General features: G+C 40.7%; 1 protein-coding gene across 1 annotated transcript in view; it reads left to right on the top strand.

Annotated features, from left to right (window-relative positions):
• Positions 1–6,509: 6,509 nt before the first annotated feature.
• SLC38A4 (solute carrier family 38, member 4) overlaps positions 6,510–19,061 on the top strand; it is a 16,483-nt gene continuing 3,931 nt past the window's right edge. Inside the window, exons 1-12 of the mRNA XM_009871220.1 lie at positions 6,510–6,628; positions 7,494–7,584; positions 8,868–8,983; positions 12,061–12,134; positions 12,270–12,362; positions 13,931–14,012; positions 14,105–14,187; positions 14,287–14,345; positions 14,695–14,970; positions 15,088–15,167; positions 16,289–16,389; positions 17,373–17,497. Coding sequence (XP_009869522.1) covers positions 6,510–6,628; positions 7,494–7,584; positions 8,868–8,983; positions 12,061–12,134; positions 12,270–12,362; positions 13,931–14,012; positions 14,105–14,187; positions 14,287–14,345; positions 14,695–14,970; positions 15,088–15,167; positions 16,289–16,389; positions 17,373–17,497 — 1,299 coding nt within the window. The remainder of the gene's footprint in view (positions 6,629–7,493; positions 7,585–8,867; positions 8,984–12,060; positions 12,135–12,269; positions 12,363–13,930; positions 14,013–14,104; positions 14,188–14,286; positions 14,346–14,694; positions 14,971–15,087; positions 15,168–16,288; positions 16,390–17,372; positions 17,498–19,061) is intronic.

The following is a 19,061-nucleotide window of genomic DNA, read 5'->3' as shown; positions in this document are numbered from 1 at the left end:
AGCATCAGGTGCTGGGGCAGGAGCACTGCTGAGCGTTGCCAGTCCTGACAACTCCATCCCTCCATGCACCAAGGAGAAACACACTCAAGTACCCTGGTGTGGTTATAGACATGATTTCACCACGCTGTTTAGACTCAGTGGGTATCAGACATAGACATTGATATCTGCAGTATTTGAAAAGGAAATGAACTCCAATATTAATTTTTTAATTGGGTTCAAAAATTGCATTAGGAGTTATTTTCACAGCTGTTGTTGATTTGTTAGTACATCTGTCCCCAAATGTCCCTGCTGTTTGCTTTATGGTTTACAACCTTATTTTCATTCGTTTAAAGTGTTTCTCTCTCCCCCGTCATTACATGAGACATCCGCATGAACAATAGCACAGCAAGGAAACTGTCTATACTCACAATCCTGCCAAATGCAAAAAGCAAATAGACACAAATGGAGCAGGGCTGCCTTCCTCAGCCCTTCCTGCAGCTCTTCTTCTCTTGCCCTAGCAATGGCATAGAACAGTTGGCTGTTAAACCAAACTTGAGGACTGCTTTAATTCATTAAGGACACTTTGTCATATTCCTGTTTCCTTCATTAGACCAACTGACTCAATGGAAAACATGGGCAGCTTTCAACCAGTCTAAGCCCAAAAAATCCATTCATTTTTCCAACTATGTGATATGTTTAAAGCAAGAGAGGACCTCTAGCTCCAAAATTTGTACCTCTTAATCTTTGGACTGTAGCACTTCTGGCATCCTATGGCATGACAGGCCTTATGTTCAGTCTCCTTTTCATGGGAATGCAGAACTGAGGAAGACAGAGCTTATTTTTGTTAAACTGAATCTATATGGGAAATGGGGGTTTTTTTGGAGGGGGGGAACCATGAAGCTGCACACTGCAGTCAGTGCTGGCAGCAAATAGGCAGAAGCCCTACTCGCGGCAGCACAGGGTTGAGTTCCCACCGATTGTCACTCAGCCTGAGCCAAAGCAGTCTGAAGTGCTTCACAGGAAACTCCAAAAATTAAAAAAACGCATCCCCTCACTTGCCTTCCTGCCTTTGCAGTCAGGCCACTGTGAGGGCTTTAATCACAAAGACTGCATGGGAGGAAGGGCTGGAGAGCTGTTTGATTTTTTTAATTGCAGTCATTATGTAAGGTTGAAAGGTTGCAAATTCTCCAGGCACACAAGAGGTAATGAAATACTTCTCTGTGGGTCTGTATGGTCGTTAAATGAATAACATTTGCCACTTGACATATATATTCACAACTACAATCACAGTAAATATTTCAACTGGGAAACCAAGGCACAGGTCAACCAGCCTGTTTGAAAACACACGCTTTTCACCAAGTCCTGCCATGCACACCTCACTGCAATTGCAAGAGGTAGCTCTACAGTCACAGACATAAGAGCAGTGTGGTAGCCCTTAGTTGTTTCTCCCAGATCCTGTTTTCCAGGCCTGTTACTTTTGTGTTTAATGCACACGCATCTTTCAAAAATCAAGACTGTCAAATGAAAGCACGATCAAGCCTGGGTGAATCATTCTGCAGATGCACATTTTGTAATAGTGCTAAGCTCAGAGAGCAAATAGCTCTGGTAACTGAGATGTTTGCCCTCAGTGTGCTCCAATAAACTGATTTACCTTTCTTCTCTTTTTTCCCTTTTTTTTTAAAAAGAGCTGACGCAAGTTTGTCAAAGGGAGTTGTTGGGGTGTAGCAGCTGTTGATTGGTTCATCTGATACACTCCCATTTGTCTTTAAATCACTGCCCAACTGCTCTAGGTTGTCCATGAGCAAACTTTTCATTACAGGTGCAATTCCTGAAAGACATAACCTGCTTGGAAAGCGAGCAAGGGAACCTGCCTGACTTAAAGGTAAAACTGAAATTTTTTTCTTCACAATGTTTGATCAATATATTTTAGACACTGGTCATGTTTTTAAAAATGAGGATTGGAAATTTAATTAATTTGTAAATAAGAGCATGATGTGAAGGATGGGGTCCTTAAGATTTACAGACATTATAATTTATGTGGGCAAATATTTTTGGTATTTCTTCAGAGATTAAATCTAGTCTTTTTTATTGTTGTTGTACAGCAAATCAAAACCTAAGCAGTCAGAGAAGCAACAAAACTGTTTAAAATTGTTGGGGCAATTAAAATGTGAATACTTGCTTCCTTTTGCAGCCCTTGGCTAACTTCTGAAAATTTTTTTCAAGGCTCTTGATTTACTTGTATAACATTTCTGTAAATAAACCAAATTTGTGAAAGCAAGCTTTGCATTTTAATTGTTTATTTCACAGTGACAACACTTATTTCATTCTGAAATAGCTATGCAGACAAAAATATTGTAAAGTCACTGTCATGAAGATGAAAAATCTGGCAAAAAATATTATAAAGTCATTGTCATGAAGATGAAGAAATAGCAAAATCTAATAAACCAGATGCTATGGCAAAGTTTAAAAATCTTGATACTGCAAAACCCATTAAAATGCTAGTTGTAGCTGCCACCTGGCATTATTTCCCCAATGATTGTCCATTCTCTTAGTGTCCTAACTGCAAACTGGACAGAAATCAATAATCTTTTGAAATCAAATGCCAAAAATTTCATCATTTTCTGAATCATTGCTGAAAACCTTCCCTTAATAAATGATGCAGAAAGGTATTCTACATTTGAAGAGAAAAATCAGTTTATAGGGATGAATAACTTCCCTCTAATAATTGGTAAATCTCTTTTTGCAACCAATATTTTCATTTTGACACCATACTTGAAGAAAAATCTCTTTTGTTTGGCCAAATGCCACAGGAGGCAGCAAAACAATCACCGTACTGAAGCCAAGTTTAAGAAGCACTGTAGAGCTCCTTTTTAATTTTTAACAAAAGTGTAGAAAAAAGAAGTGGAGAGATTTTTGGCTATTTCAGACTTTCAAAATTCCTCTGTAGAGAAAGGAAGACAGGCAAGCCACGTTGGGTTTGGATGCCTAAAACAGGGTTTAAGCACTAAATTCAGACCTCTGAAGCAGAAAGCTTTTCAGGGAAGCTAAAGCAGATGAACTTTGGTGTTTCTCCTCCAATAACATGTGCTAAGCCTCTGGCAAGGACCAGGAGTGCCCGACCTTGGTGGCTGTGCTCAGTCACGCCATTATTGCCTGGGTGCCTGGCCATCACCCAGGAGCACCGAGCTAGCATGAACCCCTACAGGGGTAAAACTGAGCACCTGTCTACCAGCCCAGGCAGTGGGCTTGGCCATGGTACAGCTGTGCAGCTGTAGCCAGCATTTCATTTTAAACAGAGCCAGCTGATGTGTCCCTCTTTTTCTAAATATCAGGGTATAGATGCTATAGATATAGATACAGATTAGATATAGGTATAGATAGAAGGGAGAGAGAGAGAGGGAGAGGTATAGATAATAGAGATAGAGATATATATAAGCAAGATTTTTCTTAGATTTTTTGCAATGAGTATTGTGAAACACTTTTACAGGTTGCCCAGAGAGGTGTTAGATACCCCATTCCTCTGAACATTCAAGGTCGACTTGATCAGGCTTTAAGCAACCTGATCCAGTTAAAAATGGCCCTTCTCATTGAAGGGGAGGGGGTTGGACTAGATGACCTTTAAAGGTCACTTGCATCCCAAAGCATTCTATAATTCTAAATAATATCTCACAGGTCAAGTAGTGACCTGAGAGGTGCAGGCCTACCCCATTTCCTCCTCAAGTGAAGGAGTGACAGGTCTGCCTCTTCTACACTACTCGTGGGGAGCATGTGCTACTTGTACCTTGACATCCTTCCAAACCCTTCAGTACCTGCAGCATTAGGAACCTGGAGACATGGATTTCCAACAACTAAGGACCAGCTCCACCAAGTTCTGCTCAAGTTCAAAAGCGTCACTGATTGTAATTACAGTTTTTAGTGTTTTCAGAATTCAAATCTAGTACCAAGCCTGTTTCATGGGTCTCATCATGCCCATATTTATGCCAATGATTTTCAGCTCACGGTTTGCCAATCCCTTGAACTCTACAAACTGCTTTCTAGAAAAGTGGCAACTGTAAGAATCCAGATTCTCAACAGGTTCAATTCTGACACCTGAGACTTTGCACTTTTACCAGAAGGCTTTTAGGAATTCACAGATTATTAAAAAAATATATATATTTAAAATCACTGCTTTATGCAGTAATCCCACCGCCTCTTGAGATGACGCTCATAAGTCAGATTACTTGTGTAAATATTTGACAGAACAATGTCCAGATGATTCTTATGCTGTAACATGTATTTCTAGTCAAATTTTTTCCCCTTTCCAGATTGTGTTTGCAGTGCTGCACAGACTTTTCTACACAGCCTAATCTCTGTGTAACTTAACTCCTGGCAACTTTTTTGCTTACTTTTCCGCTGTTTCCCAACTCTTTGAAGATCTATATTTTTTTGACTGCCACTTCTGGTAAAGATGTTTCTGCAACAAGTGTTAGGCAGTGCGCACAGAGATTTTTCCCTTTTCCAGAACAGGTCTAAGCACAGTCAGATTTGTCTGCCTGACTTTTACACCACAGATTAAAAATAAGCAGCAGGAACTGGAAGGACTTTGTTTCTCAGATAGGGCAGCGTCTGAGTTTAAAGACGGTTCAGTGAATGAAACCACAGTTGGGAGGGCTCTGCTGATTTATTTTTTTTTTTACTATTATTATTTTTTTGTATCCTGGAGTTATTCATATCCCAAGAGGGCAGAACTCCCCGGCCACTGGAATGCGAGTGCCGGCAGCTCTGCCCTGGTACCCGAGTCACTCGTCCCCTCGTGCACACTCCCCGCACGGCCGCAGGAAGGAGTAAACACAGCCACTCTCTCTGGTAGGAAAATTTCTAATGCACTGTGATATTGCTTTTCCTTTTCAGCTGTCTGGTCTGGGTGAATGTCTTTAGTAAGAACCAAGGAAGCTGATTTTAATTTCAGGCCTGGGGTCAGTTTTAACCTCCAGGATTAGTATTTAAAGTTTATGTTTACATTTGAAGCCCATGCACTCTTAACATTGTGCCATTTCAAATACGTTTGCAGATGTTCTAAAGAAAGGTGTGTGATGATCAGGAGCAGAGGACAGCGAAGGTCTGGTCATCCAGTGAGGACCTATGTATCCAAAAATGAGAACCCAGGAAAAAGGCTGTTAAATAATTGCAGTTTTAATGTTACAAAGAGCCAGACATTGAAATGCTGGGAAAAAGGTTGGACTTGATGACCTTGGAGGTCCTTTCCAACCATAATGATTCTGTGATTATTTGTTGCAGTGTTTTCCATTTGTTATTACCCAGTGATAGGCTGTATCTAGCATGTGATTTTTTTTTTTTTTAGAAAAAAAATTATGTATCCAGCCAGTGTGCCTGATTGCAAGGTAGCAGGTAGAGTGCCGGAGTCTGCAATTCTGTCCCCCAGCGTGCCAGAAATGTGCTATCTGCTCTGTGCTCGCTCCCTTCAGGGGTGCGTTCCTTTGTCTCCTCAGCTGTGGAATGGAAATATGAAATGTATCAAGGAATATCTTCAGGAAAAGTGGTGTAAAACTACAGCATTCCTTGCACTATGTTTTCCTCTCCAGTCTGGGAATGAGCAAATGAATGCAGATGTGTATCTGCAGATAAGACTATAACACTAAGCTGTTGAAATCCTGGAGGTGAAGTCTTCTTTCTAATTTTGGTTTATATAGTTTCATTTCATCCATACAGAAATAGACAGTAGAGTGTTTACTCAAATGGCTTTTAAAAGGCAGGAATTTTTCTAACAAGGATAAAGATAGTCAGTCTAGTACCCATGCAGTAATCCTGTGTAAGACAAGAGCTTCTACTCGTGGAACAAGTAAGAATACAGATGTACTGAAAACCAGAAACTGCTATATTAGAATAGCACATCCTAATTATCAAAGTGATCATACAGAGATGCTCACCTCTGTCAGATCCCAGGGAAAGATACAAATCTTCAAAACATTTAAATCTTTGACAACATTAATCTTACAACAAATGACTCAAAACACTGAGCATTTCCCTTAAGACCATGTATGCTTTGGAGCAGTGGCTGGAAAAACTGTGGTACACTCCCTTCATTTCTAACAGCAAGCACTTCTGCATCACCATCTCCTGGAAATTCAAAAGCAGCAGTTCAAGAAATTGTTTTCTGCTAGCTTTGTAATTTTTCCAGATGCTGGACATCCTCTGTGCATCCTTTGGCCCCTGTGCTCGTCGCCATTTGAAGGGAGACAGAAGAGCCAAGTACTGGCATATAAAGGGACATTATGCTCACCCAGAATTTTCCCAGTCTGCAACGGTTTCCCTTCTTAATGCTATTACAAAGAACAAACAGAAACCAAATTATTTGGACTGGTTTATCTAATTTGAGGAAAACTCTAATGAGTTCTGTTGTGTTTTGTTTGCAGAACAGAGTGTTCTGGCAGGTCCCCACATGGTAGAGAGGACCCACAAGTGGACGCCGCGGTGCTGTTTACCCTGAGGAAACGAGTGTGTGTGCTGGAAAGCGGTGACTGACCGCTCTAATGGATCGCATGGAGCTGCAGAAAGTCAACATCGAACTCGATGATCAGAGCAACAGTGGGGAAAGCCTCGAAGACAACTACACGGAGCTGGTTGATTCAGAGAAGGCTGCAATTAGGAGGTAAGCATTTAGATGAGAAGGTTGTTCTATTAAAGCTAAAAAAGGAGTAGTCAAAAATTGAGCTTCACTAATGGTGTTTGAGGCTCAAAACATTTCCTAGGCAATTCATTGAAATTAGTGACCATTTAGCTAGCATTTTCCCACAGCACCAACTCTCCCAGCTCTGTGCCCAGATGATGTCGTGCCCAGCACAGCTGAGAGAGCCCAGGTGTCTCCCTTGCTGGCCACCGCCTGGCATGACCTCTGCAGGATCCCAACCCTGAGCACCCACTTGGCAATCTCCCACCCTACAGTGAGATAGTACCCATGTAAATCAATACCTCCTCAGTGCAATGCAACCTGAGAGGAGGAACGCTTTCCAGGGCAGGGTATGGAGGGCAGTAGTTCAGGGCTCAAACAGGGACAGCCCACCCTCAGACATCTCCAGTAGGACCCACTATAGCACCAGCACTCGGGTGGCCTTGAGAAAGACATCTCGGAACCAACCACCAGCCTGAATCTCTCAGCTTGCTGAAACCCCCCAGCACATATCTCCAACAGGGCAGTTGCAAAGCGCTTTGTTCCGAGGATGTGAAGTACGTGCTCAGCTTTAGTGCACTGCTGGCAGCGAGGAATTCTTATTTTCCAACATCTGCAATTAGATATAATTTGAAGATTAGTGGATTTAAAACTTAGAAGGCAAAACAAAGTTCTATTAAACATGCCGTTGGACATGAAAATCTTACAGGAGAAAAGCTTTTTTCTGAAGAATTTTTAAATGTTCATTGCAATGTCAAAGGAAAGTTTCCACTAATAACCAAAAGCACTGCTTGAACATAATGTCATAGGACTTATCTAGTATTTTCTAATTTTTCTTTACGTTCAGTCCTTTTGCCAGTGATGATGCAGAAAGTCAGAAGTTCCTTACAAATGGATATCTGGGTAAAAAGAAATTGGAAGAATATAAAGAGGAATACGTAAGTTTTATTCATTTTCAGAAGTAATTACAAAATAAATCTTATTGACCTGAATCTTCTTCTAAAAGTTTTAGTAAACAAAGCTAATGCTTGATCAGCATAATCTTGGCTTTGGAAGCACAGACACATTTTCGATCAGTTAGTGTAGCAAACCCTTTCTGTGGTCTTACAAGTAAAACCGGGACTTTCCTTCACCAGTAATCAGAAAAATTCCTCATATCCTACCTGAACTTCAGCAACACCCATGTCATCTCAATCAAGATGTTCAGCCAAAGTAGGTCTGTACACATTTTTCTAACAGATTTACCTCACAGGAACTTTGTTGCTCCTGTATCAAAGTAGAGCTGGTCCTTAGTACATGCACACTTGTTTGTTTCCAGCATCAGCGTAAATGAATTCACATCCAGCTGCACTGCTTTAAGGAAAGGACAATCACGTTTGGCTTTACAGTGCTGAACATTAGATGCTCAGCACACCTCCTTCTCTTTAGACAACTGCATGTGCAAACAGAGGCACAGCACCAGTTCCTGGGGTGTATGTGTAGGTACCTCTCTGCTGAAGATCTAACTTTATTCAAAATTTTAAGTAATTTGATGCAGAGGAAAATCTAATTTTCTCAATCATGCTACAGTTTTGTTAGGATTGCTCAGCTAAACCCAAAAAGTAGTATTTGCAGTTGCAAGCTAAAATTAAGAGCCATATTCCACCCCTTTTTTTTTTTTCACTTGGTGGCAGATGTGACACTCTAATACACCATTTCCCTTCTCCTGTTTTTTGTCCCTTTCTCCTAGAGCTGGAGACTCTTCTGTCATCAGACTCAACCGCAGAGTGCTTCCTTCTTTTCTCCTGCAGAAGCACTTTCAGTTCTCCAAAGAAAGAAGCACATATTGATTGGACAAAAATTCAATTATCAGTTGGACTAATTTTAAAAACACATCTGAATTTTTTAATCACTAATTAGGAAATCTGTCAGACAGTTGCATATATTTCTATAGAGGCTGGCCAATATAGCCAATTGTGGCCATGTCACCTCAGTCACCTGTTTCTCTCCTCCCTGCTGAGACAAGATGATCAGAAGAGGCAAACACTTACCAGCACAGCTAGCTTTGGGGGTAAAAGAGACACTTTATAGTGCCAAGTGTCTGTGGGCTCAGGAACCTTGACAAAGTTCTGCCTCTAAGGATCAAGGGAGCAATACAGGGAAAATCACCAATGAGAGTAATTGGGCTGTTGTGCTCAGTAAAATTAAATTAATTGTTATCTTCTGTTCTTGCTTCCAACAGCACAGGGGCAGAACTTCCTTTGGAATGTCTTCATTCAACCTCAGCAATGCCATTATGGGCAGTGGCATCTTAGGGCTCTCCTATGCAATGGCCAACACGGGAATTATCCTTTTCATGTAAGTACATAGAAAGAAAAGCAAATAAAATATAAGCAGTGAGCTGGAGCTAAAGTATTTGTGGTTAAAGAGGTATGTTAAGCTTGTTTTGTTAGCTGAAAAAGTTTTGTAAGATCATCTGTAACAAAAACATTTTAGCCGCCCTGCAAGGAACCGTCCACTGCTGACAAAACTTCTCGGTTTTTGTTTTAGTCCTGTTTTGTATCAGGGACACAACCATTCAGTCAAAAATACAGAGACGAATAGTATAGTGGTCTTAAAATAACAGCAGTAATTGTGCTGGTTCAGTATGGGAATTCAACAAGGGAAAAAAATCTCTCATAAAATATGTATTTACATCATCCCAACTATCTAGTCACTATGTAGAAATAGCAGCATGCTTTGAATGCAAAGGCATTCACAGGTTTATTCAGATTTAATGTTACTCCCTCAAGTCTATTTGTACTCAATCAACACAGATGACGACAATGGTATGTGGGTGACATACAGTATCTGTACAAAATGGGTTTTGATAGACAGTAGCATATAGCCATGTGGAATTTTTTATTCTGTGGCTAAGCTTGTAAAATGAGGCAGACTAAAAAAAAAAAAAAAATTGGCTTTCTTTTCTAGTAACTGATTTTAATTTTATCTGAAGCTTTAATGTTAATCTCTGATGGGGCTAGAATAAAGCATAACAGTACTGAATGATAACAAGCCACTGTTTTACATTACTGACATCTAATAAATGTTTAAATCAGCTCGCATGGCTATCTTTTTGTGGCTTCTTCCTTCTGGAGATAGTGTAACTATGACAGCAACAGCATCTGAAATGCTACATGTAGCTTCCAGTTGCTAAGGAACATCTCCTATTTTGCCAGTAGAATGTTTAACCAAAAATTAATTGTAGATGCAAATGCTGTCCTGGATAAGCACTTTCTAGCACCTGCACACAGATGGTTTAGATATAGTATTTGCAGATATAAAAATGGAAGCTGGTTTTGAAATTGATTGCATTCAAGTCTGAAAAACACAGGATTTCTTTTTTCTCCAACTTCCTCTAAGGAATGTACTAACTAGTATTGCCATAAGTTATCACTAGAAGGAAAACTGTGATATATCTAGCTTCACTAGGGGGGAAAATCGTAATATCTTTATTTTAAAGGCTCTATTCTTTCACACAAGTGGCTAAAAGGTTCTGATATGATTCTAATGACGTTAGCTCTGTTGGCAGTGCTTAAGCAGTGAGTAATGCTAAAGCAACCCTATGGAGTCTTAAACAGCAAAAGCAAAGGAAGACTTCACTCACAGCTCATTTTCTTTTCTGTCTTACTTCCATGCTTTCTACATGAGAACGTTCTCCCTTCTGGTAGAGGAAGGAGTTTTATTTAAAAGTATAAAACTGTGAGGGGATACTGATGTCCCCATGGCATACATTCACTTGCTGGATGTTCCTCTGTTTTCACAGATCATGACATTAGCATTAGCAGGACTGAAAAATCCCATCTACTAAATGGAAACTGCTAGACATTAATTCTGATTGGGACAATGTTGGTGTCATTGTCTAAATTTTTGTAATTTACTGTTCTCATGTTGCCTAAATGCTCTCATGAAGGAAGACAGTGAAGGCAAAAGAAGATCTCCTAAAAACTCAGAAGCTTTCCAGAAGTTCCCATTGCATCTTCCATTGCATGGAAGAGGTTGGCAGTGGAATGGAGCACACATCACAGCATCACTTCTGCAAGCTGGCATGACTTAGCAAGCGCAACTATGATAGCTTTGATTTACCACACCTCATGTGTCAGGACACAGAGACCATGTGCTCCGTAAGTGCCCCTGATCAAGAAAGATGCCATCTTGGCAGAATACACTGCAACCTCAGGCATAATGCCCCCTTACCATATTGCATGAGCCCACAGTATGAGAGATGACCTTGCACACATGAAGTCTACAGCACTGTCTGTCTCTCTTGGAGAAAGAAACTTCAGAGGAAATTGTGATGGTCTGATGGCCATCACCTGGGCCCAGGGCGTATGTGTCCTCTTAGACTGTAACTCCTTTGCAATCTTGGCTGTCACCTTCTCCTATATCTATACCAAACCACTTGTTCAGTGGAGCGGAAAACCTGGGCACGACCTCCTTGCTCAGCCATAGAGTAAGGCTCTGTCCTGTTAGCACTGTGTCCCCTTCTGCACCAGCACTTGTGCCATCTCATAACAAGGCAGTTATGGTAATAAGACATGCTACCCATGGTGTTGTGCCCTGAAAACATCATAAAAAGCTACATTTTTCACCGGCAGTCCACAAGAGGCAGATACCCGAAATCACATAAGATGCAAATATGTGGAAGGAACATGGCAGTAGTCAGAATTAGTGAATTCAGGCACAAGTACCCTCAAGCAGACTAAGCTGGAAGAGCATGCTGCAAGGGCTCTAGGAACAAGTTTTCGAGTGTCACACCACGCTTTAGCATTATGCAAGATTTCTAATGTACTTTGCTAAGCAGATATCTCAAGCTAAATTCCGCAGCTTCATGATGATATGACAGAAGTCAAAGCAGCAGCTAGCCAGGACCTGGCAAAGAAGTTGTCACAATCATGGTTTGGGGTTGTTTTTGACAGCTCTCAGTGAGGAGAGAGAATAAAATGAGAGGCCGATGAGTAGGTAAGGGGACAAAGACCTGACTCTTGCATGGAAATCTGTTTACTGTATTAGGGTCTTGTTAAGATGTAAGATTCTGTCCTTGTGGAGTAACACAAAATAGTCATTTAGTTGAAAGAAAACAAGCTGGGGGGGCAGTTGGAGTCTGTAAGGTACAACTGCACTCACAAGTAAGCTACAGTGGACAGTTATCTCTGTGTTTAGCACTGGGAATCCAAAGCAGAAACTCAATGAGAACTATTTGATCTAGCCGAGAGGTGGCGTCCCTGGCAGCTCGGAGGCTGGATTAAAATGATCTCTGAGGTCCCTTCCAGCCTAGGCCATTCTATGATTCTATTTACTCATTGACCTTCATGAGAATGAGCAAGGGAATATTCAAATCACCTGAGTGTCTCTGATGTCCTATTTAGGATTCTAATTTCTGCTTTGCCTTGCAGAGTTTTGCTGCTAAGCGTAGCAATACTGTCGCTCTACTCGGTCCACCTCTTACTGAAGATATCAAAAGAAGGAGGTATGAGGATCAGGCTGTGACTGACTAAGAATCTCTACTGCATGCATATGTTTGACTTTGGAATGCAATTCATCACGTGTCCAATGCAGTGGCCCATGCTAGGGTGTTTAGTTTTGTTTTATTTTGTTTTTTCAGGATCACTAATATACGAAAAACTGGGAGAAAAGGCATTTGGCTGGCCTGGGAAGTGTAGTGTTTTCATTTCAGTTACGATGCAGAACATTGGGGGTAAGTGGTAAAAGTTTTCTAACTTCTGATGCTTTCCTACAGAACGCAAGGACTTTCTCTACTCTTTCCGGCTAAATGGCATCAGAAATGAGCCAGGTACAATATACACTGTATTTTAATAAGGAAGGACAGGAGGGATTCATCTTGCCTTCTTTCAGCTATCTGATGCTTCAGTGTGGTGAAAACTAGTTGCCTGGGACCTCTTCATGACCACTGGAGGCTATGATGGCTATAATGGCTTCGTCAACTGTCTGCAAGGAGTCGGCCATTTCTATTTATTGAGTACAGCTCAGATTAGACATCATCTACTTCAACTTAGAAAAGATTAACCCAGTCTAAAAGGAACAGCACATGGTTCTGACTTCTACATAAAAGAAAGGCTCTTCAGTAGTTCATTTTCCAGCTGAATTTGCTCCTTGAAATAACAGTTGGGTTGTGATCTCTCAGTGACATTGAGTATTTAAGAGCAGTTGTTGAAAGTATTCAGCCACAAAGATATTTCCTGAGAAATATCTGTCAACAACCTCCATCCTCCCAAAACATGAGACTGTTTATTTACCCATATAAGTAGTAGGGATAGGGTTACGCATTCATGCAATAATGCTTATTTCCTTTTACTACCCTGGAAGAAGCTTTATAGGAGACCAGAGAACACTGCATCTGAAAGCTCAGGGAAGTTTGTATTTTTTCTAGATTACTTAAGGAGAGATAGTTGAAATATAAATTAAATGCCTGATTGGCCCTTGCCTCATTGGAACTTGGTATGTTTTGCAAATCTCCATCAATGGATCATTGCTGCCCTTTTAGAGCAACTTTCCTGCCCAGACAGGGATGGCTTACATCTCTTTACTGCAAGAAACTTTTTGATTTTATTCATAAAATATCCCATTCCACAGTCTTCCTTTCCGTCCCCAAACTTGGATATCAAATGTGGTTGGATTCAGAAAGCAAGTGTGCTTCCCTGTGAGAGAGGAATAGCTCTTCCTCTAGTCCTCTTGTCTAGACTGATCCATGGATCTGCAGAGATCTGTCTCTGGCCAACGTAAAATAACTGGGAAAAAAAGCATGCTTTCTGGCAGCACATTTAAGTGAGTTGTATAGAAGACTACTCTTCCATCAGGAATCTTGACAGTTAGTTGGAATTTCTTTTATATAGAGAGTATTGGAAGAAAGAAACTGAAAATAGAAGGAACTTAGAGGCAGCAACTCTTAAAGTTACTACAGAATATGGATGGACAGTATCCATTGGAAAAACAACAGAAAAGCAAAAGGGAAAGTTAAGAGTATGAATTTCATCAGAACAGTGATTTGAGCAAGTTGTTAATTCACTAAAAACTGTGTTGTATTCTAACACTGAATTCTAGGTGTCATCAGGACATGCTTAGTATCGGGAATATAGCATCTATTTAGTCAGCCTGTTATCTGAACAAAACTAATTTCTCTATTTTAGAAAAAAAATTGTTTCTCAAAACAATATGTTTTTCATGCAGCATTAGTCTTGTTTAGAATGAATTATTTTTGTTGGAACTACACCATTTTACCTTATGCTGTTTATTTGTTTTTTTCAGCAATGTCAAGCTATCTCTTTATTATTAAATATGAACTTCCTGAAGTGATTAGAGCATTTATGAAACTTGAGGAGACTTCCGGGTATGTACCTTTGCCAAACCTGAACCTCAGATGAAAATCTTTCACTTTGATATCAATGACAATGATTGTTATTTTTCATTACCTCTCTTCAGAGAATGGTACCTAAATGGGAACTACCTCGTCATACTTGTAACGGTTGTAGTTATTCTTCCCCTCTCCCTTCTAAAGAGCTTAGGTAAGCTTAATGCCTCATTTAACTTCATTTCTTATTTCTATTAGGATTGTGAGTTTATATGTAGCTGAAATGTTGGTTTTGTTTTTTCTTGCTGCACAGGTTATCTTGGTTATACGAGTGGTTTTTCGCTGACCTGTATGGTTTTCTTTGTCAGTGCGGTAAGTGACTGGGTATTGTCTCTAAGCAAATACAGAGCCTGTAAACTGTGCAACGCTGTTATATTACTTGTCATGACAATTTAATGTGGATGTTAGAATAGCATCTGCAAGTGAATCAAATCAACAGGCTTATTGCCGAACAAAGATAGAATAAAAAAGATTAGCCTGAAAAACAACCCCTGAGAATAGAAAATAAAGCAGGACAACAGGAGAGATAGCGTAACAACAAATACTGGCAGGAGAAGCAGAAGTGGTGGACCTGTTTATGTTTCTATTGGCATACCCTGGTTGTAAATGTAATCTAATCTACAATGATACTATTCCAATGACATCGCCTACTCTTTTGTAGGTAATCTTCAAGAAATTCCAAATACCCTGTCCTCTCCCCACCCTGGGCCACGGGGTTGAAAACTGGACCACCACCAACAACACAGTGCCAATGCAACTGATCATGTTACCAAATGGATCTCTCAGTTCTGGTGTGAATTTCATGATGGACAACACAGCTGGGCACTTGCCAGGCCTCGAGGAGCCAAAAGACACCTTCCCCAAAAGTGGAGTAGAATACGAAGCACACAGCGACAGTGACATGTGTCAGCCAAAATACTTTGTATTCAACTCACGGGTAAGGGAGATCCTGTAGAATTCTTCTCTAGACATTCGTACCACAGTTAAACTGCTGCCTGCCGAAAGTCAGAGGTAGGCAGTGACCATTCTTACTAATGGGAGCTTTATTTTACAGACTGCCTATGCAATACCCATCCTGGCATTTGCATTCGTATGCCACCCTGAGGTGCTACCAATATACAGTGAACTCAAAGAGTAAGGTTCTTAAATTTTGTCCCGTACTTCCAGTTAAACATAGCTAGAGATCACTATGTGTTCTGACTTGACTGATGGTGTGTAGACACCCACTTGCTAATGGATTATTATTTTCTGTAGTAAGCAGATATCAGCTTTGCTTTCACCTAATAGTCGTATATTGATGACAGAGAACAACTGTTCAGATAGCTGCATTGATCGATACTTGCTTAGGAAAAGAGGGATCTGGGCAATCCTTCAAATTATGTGAAATATACTGGGGAACTTGATTGTATTGAAAGAGATAATTCTGATTTCTAATAGTATCTTAATGAGTTCTGTGTGGGGGTCAGATGCTGCTTACTCTTAAGGTTTCTTGGAATGTCATTGGTTTGGATGTCTTACATAGGCTCTTCACTCAGCCTGTTTTGCTTACCAAATATCAAAAACCAAATACGCTTGCTTAAATCAGCACAGCGTTAACAGTTGGTAAGGGCTAAGAAAATGCATTTGTTTCTACAGCAAGAGTCACTTTACAGGAGGTTGTGCTGCAAAACTCAAGGAGGCCAATGTGCATTACCTCCTATTTCAGAAAGTTTAATCTCAGAAGAAATAAAAATTCTCAGATGATGGGAACGTGCTTCCAGGTCCTATAAGCTGAAGATTTTCTTACACTAAACCTTTAACCAAGGGATTTCTATAGAAAAGATTTGACCTGCAGAAGGTTCTTGAACCTGCAGAACAGCCCTATGTAGATCCAAGGGCCTGTTCATGTGGAGCTGACTGAAAGCTCTTGTTAATTACTATTACCAGCCCTGTGATTTTAGCTACTCCGTTTTTTATTTAAAATACATCATTTGAGATTGTACATAAATAATGATTTACAAAATAATGTGGCAGATCTACATGTTGTCACTAAGTAAACAGTAGAAATGGAGTTTCAGCACATTTTTATATGTCTGTGTTTTTCTGCACAGAGCTCAGAAGCTTCAAGTAAAGAGCTCTGTATAGCCAATATAACTGCTGTGAACTTACTAGCCAGTGAGGGGATGTCATCAGAGCTATGACTCTTCAGAGTACTTCTTGTACAAGTAAAGGCTTTATAAGAACAGCACTGTTACTCTCTTTGTCTCCTGCTTCAGTCGCTCCCGAAAGAGGATGCAGAATGTCTCCAATATTTCCATCACTGGCATGCTCATCATGTATCTTCTGGCTGGCCTCTTTGGATACCTTACCTTCTATGGTAGGTCAAAGCCCTGTTCACTGTGGAATATTCCTTCTTACTTTAAAGCAGGCAAGATGGTTCTATTGCATTGAGGCTCAAGTGTTCGTGTATTTTCTGTGGGCCTGAATCCAGGTGTAAGTGTTATTCAAACATGATACGCAGTGTGTAAACTCCTGAACAATCAGTGGGACCTATCCAGCTGTCAGGCCATAAGTTCCTCATCCATGAGAGACTCGGAGGCACCTGCTAGGGGGTCTGATTGTGTATCTATCTCTTGGTTTTGTGAACTCAGAGAACAAGCTGCTGCAAACTTGGCTCTTGGCAAAGGCCAAGAGTGACTGTACTAAAAATACTCTAGTGTTCAACAGTTTTACATGACACTATTAAGCGCTACCCGCCCTGGCTCTGACGCCACTAATTCAGCTTCACCTATGCTGAAAAACAGGTGCAAATCATTCTAGTGTAAAAAAAATATGGATGAGCTACACTAACCGGTAGGTAAACAGAATAGCCCCTGTATTAGCACACCATTTTATTCAAACACCACCTTTTTACCTCTTTACTTCCTCCGTTATAGCAGAGAAGTGAATGACACAGCACAATCTGCTTCCTATCACTGGAGCAAGAGGGTTCTCTGAGAGCTGCGACACTTGCGTGCAGGTTGAAGGGAGCTATTCCCAGTTCACTGACCTGTTTCCAATTTAATATCAGAGTAATTATTTTTATATCAGCTTCTACATCCACTTAATGACTTTGAGAAAGTCGTTTGAGAAAATGGAGTAAAAAGGATTACCTCCAAGCTGTATTACCCTCATCATCCCTGAACAACGAACTTGTACCAGTCATGCTGGGAAAATTCCTCTTTCATGCCCAGCCCATAACACGTATCTGATGACAGCAGCTGGGCCAAAGCTAGTCTTACCTGGCTGCAGCGTGAAGATTCTTTTGCATGTACGCATATTGCTTAAGTGATTTAATGCCTTCCTGTTTCCATTTTGTAGGAGAAGTTGAAGATGAGCTGCTTCATACATACACCAAAGTGTACACCTTTGACACCCTCTTGCTGTCTGTTCGCTTGGCAGTGCTGGTGGCTGTAACCTTGACCGTGCCCCTTGTGCTTTTCCCCGTAAGTAACACAGCTGCTGAAGCTGAAATTGGGGCTGGCTCGTATACACTGACTGTATGTACGCAGCACAGACAGAATTTAACTCTCACGAAAAGTAAGCCTGAGCTTTCATTTGGGAGGATCTGTTTTCTCATATGCAGTTTGACCAGAGCAAGGGCTATAGGCAGTTTGGGTTGCAGAAAAAAGACTGAAATAGATCAGTCTTTATAAATAAATCAGAAATAAATCAAGAACAACTGCCCTGTCTCCCTCTGACTCTTTCCACGCTATATTTATCAGAGTAGCAGTGTAAGCACCAAAGGCTTGGGGATGTACTGAAACCACTTACAAGATTTCCTAATACAGACACGAGCATCTACTATAGCATCCAACATCCAGACACGTGCAGCTCAGGCCACGTGCTGTGCAGAACTGCCAGACCTGGCTGCCAAGGTAGAGGGGCAGAGGCCCTATGCACATCTTATCTGCTTGAGTCTATGGACAGAAGTGCCAGAAAACAGAAGCAATCAAGAGCTGTACACGCAGTCAGATGTCTGAGTAAACTTTGGAGCTTCTAGGTGCAATACCCACAGTACCAGGGACAGAAAGACACAGCTAAATGAACTGCTCTGCAGAGACAATGAGTCTCCTCAGAGATCAACCCCCACCTGAAGAGCAGAGCTCCAGGCTCCTGAATGTACAGAACTGTCCCTCATGCCTTCCCTGAACTGCTATGCAGCAGGGGACAAAATAGCTGATGCTGATCATTGAGTTTTGAGAGGCCAGTGAGCCATTTTTACAGCAGGTACAAGACCAACATCATGCTGCTGGGGGCTCCCAGCAATTCGCATCACATCGAAATGTGAATGTCATCTGATGAGAGCAGTAACCCTGGGGTCCTGTTGCTCTGTTGTCCTGGATATAAACACGAGCTCTGCATAGGTACTGTTTCCAGGATTGTTGATAAACACCTAAGAGCAGTAATATCCATTCAATGTCGTCTACAAACAAAAAAAACAAAGCTGCTGTAAAGTACCCAGAGTGACCAGTCTACTGAGCTTAGAGTGCTTTGGCACTCTGCCTTAAGTGTCATGTTTAAATCAGTGACTAAATGATTAAATCAGTCTTAACTAATTGATCACTCTTCACAGGAAAGAAAGCCAAGGCCATTGCAAAAGCCTATATCTGCCAAATGTAACACTTAATGTTTTTAGCTTTCTGTATAATCATTTTTATATCTGTAAAATGCACAAAGTCTTAGCATATACTTATAACAGCACTAACTGTTCTATTAAAAGAACTCCCAAGAAAATATCATTTGCTAATTATCCAGCATATCAAAAAATTTTATACAGCCTATCAGGACAGCCAGTTCAGCAGATCTAATTACTCTAAATAAGTAGTATAGTTGTATCAACTGCTTTTTTTATGAACAGCCACATGTGTGCTTTCTTAAAGTAGTCAGAGTTTATTCTCTTTTAAAAAGAAAAATCATTGCATTGCTAAAAAAATACTAAATATAGATGTATGTACCATTAGTCACTGCAAAACTTCAGTTTCATCGCTTCATTTTAAGGATTATGTC

The sequence above is a fragment of the Apaloderma vittatum genome, unplaced genomic scaffold (genome assembly GCF_000703405.1).
Source record: "Apaloderma vittatum isolate BGI_N311 unplaced genomic scaffold, ASM70340v1 scaffold4246, whole genome shotgun sequence".
Classification (NCBI taxonomy): domain Eukaryota; kingdom Metazoa; phylum Chordata; class Aves; order Trogoniformes; family Trogonidae; genus Apaloderma; species Apaloderma vittatum.
The sequence above is the reverse complement of the archived record's forward strand: the minus strand, read 5'-3'. Positions and strand labels throughout refer to the sequence as shown.